The 3,218-nt window shown below is 33.9% G+C and overlaps 1 protein-coding gene across 1 annotated transcript in view; it reads left to right on the top strand.

Annotated features, from left to right (window-relative positions):
• Positions 1-2,443, top strand: part of LOC107647539 (transcription factor MYB3R-1) — a 5,961-nt gene extending 3,518 nt beyond the window's left edge. Inside the window, exons 10-14 of the mRNA XM_016351610.2 lie at positions 1-864; positions 971-1,245; positions 1,498-1,615; positions 1,715-1,948; positions 2,165-2,443. Of these exons, the coding sequence (XP_016207096.1) occupies positions 1-864; positions 971-1,245; positions 1,498-1,615; positions 1,715-1,948; positions 2,165-2,287 (1,614 nt within the window). The 3' untranslated portion in view covers positions 2,288-2,443. The remainder of the gene's footprint in view (positions 865-970; positions 1,246-1,497; positions 1,616-1,714; positions 1,949-2,164) is intronic.

The following is a 3,218-nucleotide window of genomic DNA, read 5'->3' as shown; positions in this document are numbered from 1 at the left end:
ATTGTCTCTGGTGGACCTGATAATGTCATTTCTTCTAATGGCACATCCAGTTCTCCTTGTGTTGACAATATAGATAGTGAAGTAAAGCAAGAGCAACCAGAAACTCCGAAGGATTCTTCAAAATTGGTCCCTGTAAATAGTTTTGGTTATGGATCAAATTCTAAGGTAACTTGTTATGCAAAATATGGGAAGTTGAATGAGCATTCAAAAAAGGAAGATACAGGAACTTTATGCTACCAACCGCCCTGTTTTCCAAGCTTGGATATTCCTTTTCTAAGCTGTGATCTTGCACAATCTGAGCCTGATATGCAGCAAGAATTTAGTCCCCTTGGTATCCGCCAGCTTCTGATGTCTCCTGTAACCTGTCTAACTCCTTTCAGGTTGTGGGACTCACCCTCTGGTGGTGATAATCTAGATGCCTTGTTTAAAAGTGCAGCCAAAACTTTTACTGGTACACCATCCATATTAAGTAAACGACACCGAGATTTGTTATCACCACTTTCAGATAAAAGAACTGACAAGAAACTTGTGACAGACATGCCATCCAGCTTGATAAAAAGCTTTTCCAGCTTGGACTTTATGTTTGATGACAATGAGAATCGGGAGGCAGATATGATTTCTCCGACTTCATTACAAAAATGGAGCATTGCTGTGTCTGTTGATGATGATAAAGAAAATTGTGGTCAAACTGTTAAAGATAAACAAGTAGAAGAGAAAAATAATTCTGCCATTTCGGATGAAAAGAACAGAGAAAATGGGACTGTCAAAAATAGCTCTCAGGATAGCCTTAAGCATCAAGTTGATTCAAAGATGAAGAAGATTGATATTGACACTGATAATGATGATGATAATGATAATGATAATGTAAGTACTAAGTAGTATGTTCTTTACCTGAAAGCAAAATGTGTTTTTATCTGAACTGTGCTTCTCTCTTTCAGTTGATAAATTACTTCTTTATTCTGCTTATTAGGTTGAACAGCCTTCTGGAATTTTGGTTGAACGTAATATGAATGATATAGCACCAAATTCTCCTGGATCAGACACAGTTCTAGGTTCAAGTGCTCGAACTCCCAAGAACTTGAGCAATAGGAGGTTGGAAGCAATTCCGAATCAGCGCAGTCCATGCTCAAGGGTCAAGTGTGTCCGGGCAAAGGAGCATGAAAAGCTTTCAGTTGATGTCACTTGTGTAGGGACGACTTCAGGGAAACAAGCCAAAAATGATGGTGGTTTTGAAACAAGTAGCATGTAATCCTTAAATTAGTTGTCATTTTGTCTTTTGCTTTTTTTACATGTTCACTTCTTTAGTTTTTGAGCAATTTTATGGTTAGTGATGCTGAATTATTTTGAAAACCTTCAACGACAGTAAATAATGGCTTATTGGTTTATTCTTTGTCCTTGGAGAATGCTTCTCTCTGTTGAATTTCTTTCTAAATATTGCACTTGGATTCTCATTTCTCAGTTTGTCCCCTTTTCTGATTGCCTGCTTTTTGATGCAAGATTTGGTGACACACCTTTTATGAAAAGCATTAAATCACCTTCTGCATGGAAATCTCCATGGTTCATCAACGCAACATTTCTGTGCAGCCCCAGGATTGCTACTGAAATTTCAATTGAGGTAATGTAGGATATGTTGGATTAACTGCTCTTTGATCTTGAACTAGATTAACTACTGAAACCTTCTGCCTTGCGAAAAACAATTGACAAACATCTACAGGATTATGGGTACTTAATGAGCTCAGGCAATAGAAGCTATGACGCCATCGGTCTGATGAAACAGATCAGTGAAAAAACTGCTGCTACATATGCTAATGCTCAAGAAGTTTTGGAAAATGAAACTCCTGAAGCATTGCCTAAAAATGCATCTTTAAATGACGAAGAAGGTGGTCAGGATGATAATCATCTGCAGAAACAGTCTGCTAAGCATTCTCAGGCAGCTTCAAATGCATTGGTAAAACTGTTTTTTCCTTCCCCACTTCTCATTGTAATCCACATTTTATGGTACACATTGCCCTGAATTGCAATGAAGATGTGTGGTTCAAATCAAATTTAGACATGCTTGTGTGTCTCTTAAGCCAAATTCTATTTCTTAACTTGGCCAATTCTTGCATTTTCTTGATTTACCTTTAGCTTATGATGGCCGAATTGAATTTTGTTGGTTTTTCAGATGGAACGACGCATACTTGACTTTAGTGAATGTGAAACAACACCAAGCAAAGGTGATAACAGCAAATCCTCACCTGTGAACTTCTCAAGCCCTTCTTCATATTTGTTGAAGGGTTGTAGATAGATTCATCGCCAATGGCTTAAAGGTCACCGGTTGCAAATGCTGAGTAATATATTTATAAAAATACATATACATAATATTTGTATTTTTTGGCATTGGCGTTTATACAGTGATAAGACTTTATTTGTAATTGAAATAAAACTGTTGCCATTTTTTGCCTATGATTCTTTTTAATGTCACCAATGCGGCAAACAAGCTAAAATGACAGAAAGATTTATGCATTGAATTGAATTTCCACTCAGCAGCGGAAATGTGTGTACTGTGTAGCAGTTACAATGAAAATTCTGGTGCAGAGTTTGAATGTAGCAGCGCCAGAAATGCATGGAAAAATTTTAAAATGTCTAGGAAAAGACAAATATTATTATTTTAGGTGAACAATAATTTACACTAATACTTATAGGTATTTATATATAAATACATAATTTATATTTATACTTATTAAAAATTTGTTCACATGAGTTAATATAATTTGTATTTATATTTTTTAGAATTTATATTTATAAATTAGTAAAATTTATTGATAATTTAATATTTGTATTGACCAAATAATTAACATGCCAAAAAATGTGATGTGAACCAATTAAAGATTTTTTTAATATTTAAAAAATTAGAGTAATACAGATAAATTATGATTTTGGTGTATTTTTGGTGTATAATATCAAATTATAAGATGTTATTTTGAATTTAATGAAATCGTAAGTAACCCATTAAATTAAATCATTATTAACAATTTCATTGTTACAAAAATTATCCTAACATCGTTAGATTTAAGATCAACGGTAGAAAGAAACATGGCATTTGTGCAATGGCGGCATACATTCTCTCTCTTTTCATATACAATTTATAAAGATAAAAATTAAAACATACATCTTTTTTCAGTTTTTTTTTTTTTCTTAATTATTATCAACTACAAAATCAAAAGCACAAATACTTC

Source organism: Arachis ipaensis, chromosome B06 (assembly GCF_000816755.2).
Source record: "Arachis ipaensis cultivar K30076 chromosome B06, Araip1.1, whole genome shotgun sequence".
In the NCBI taxonomy this organism is placed as follows: domain Eukaryota; kingdom Viridiplantae; phylum Streptophyta; class Magnoliopsida; order Fabales; family Fabaceae; genus Arachis; species Arachis ipaensis.
This window is presented reverse-complemented; position numbering and strand designations above follow the sequence as displayed.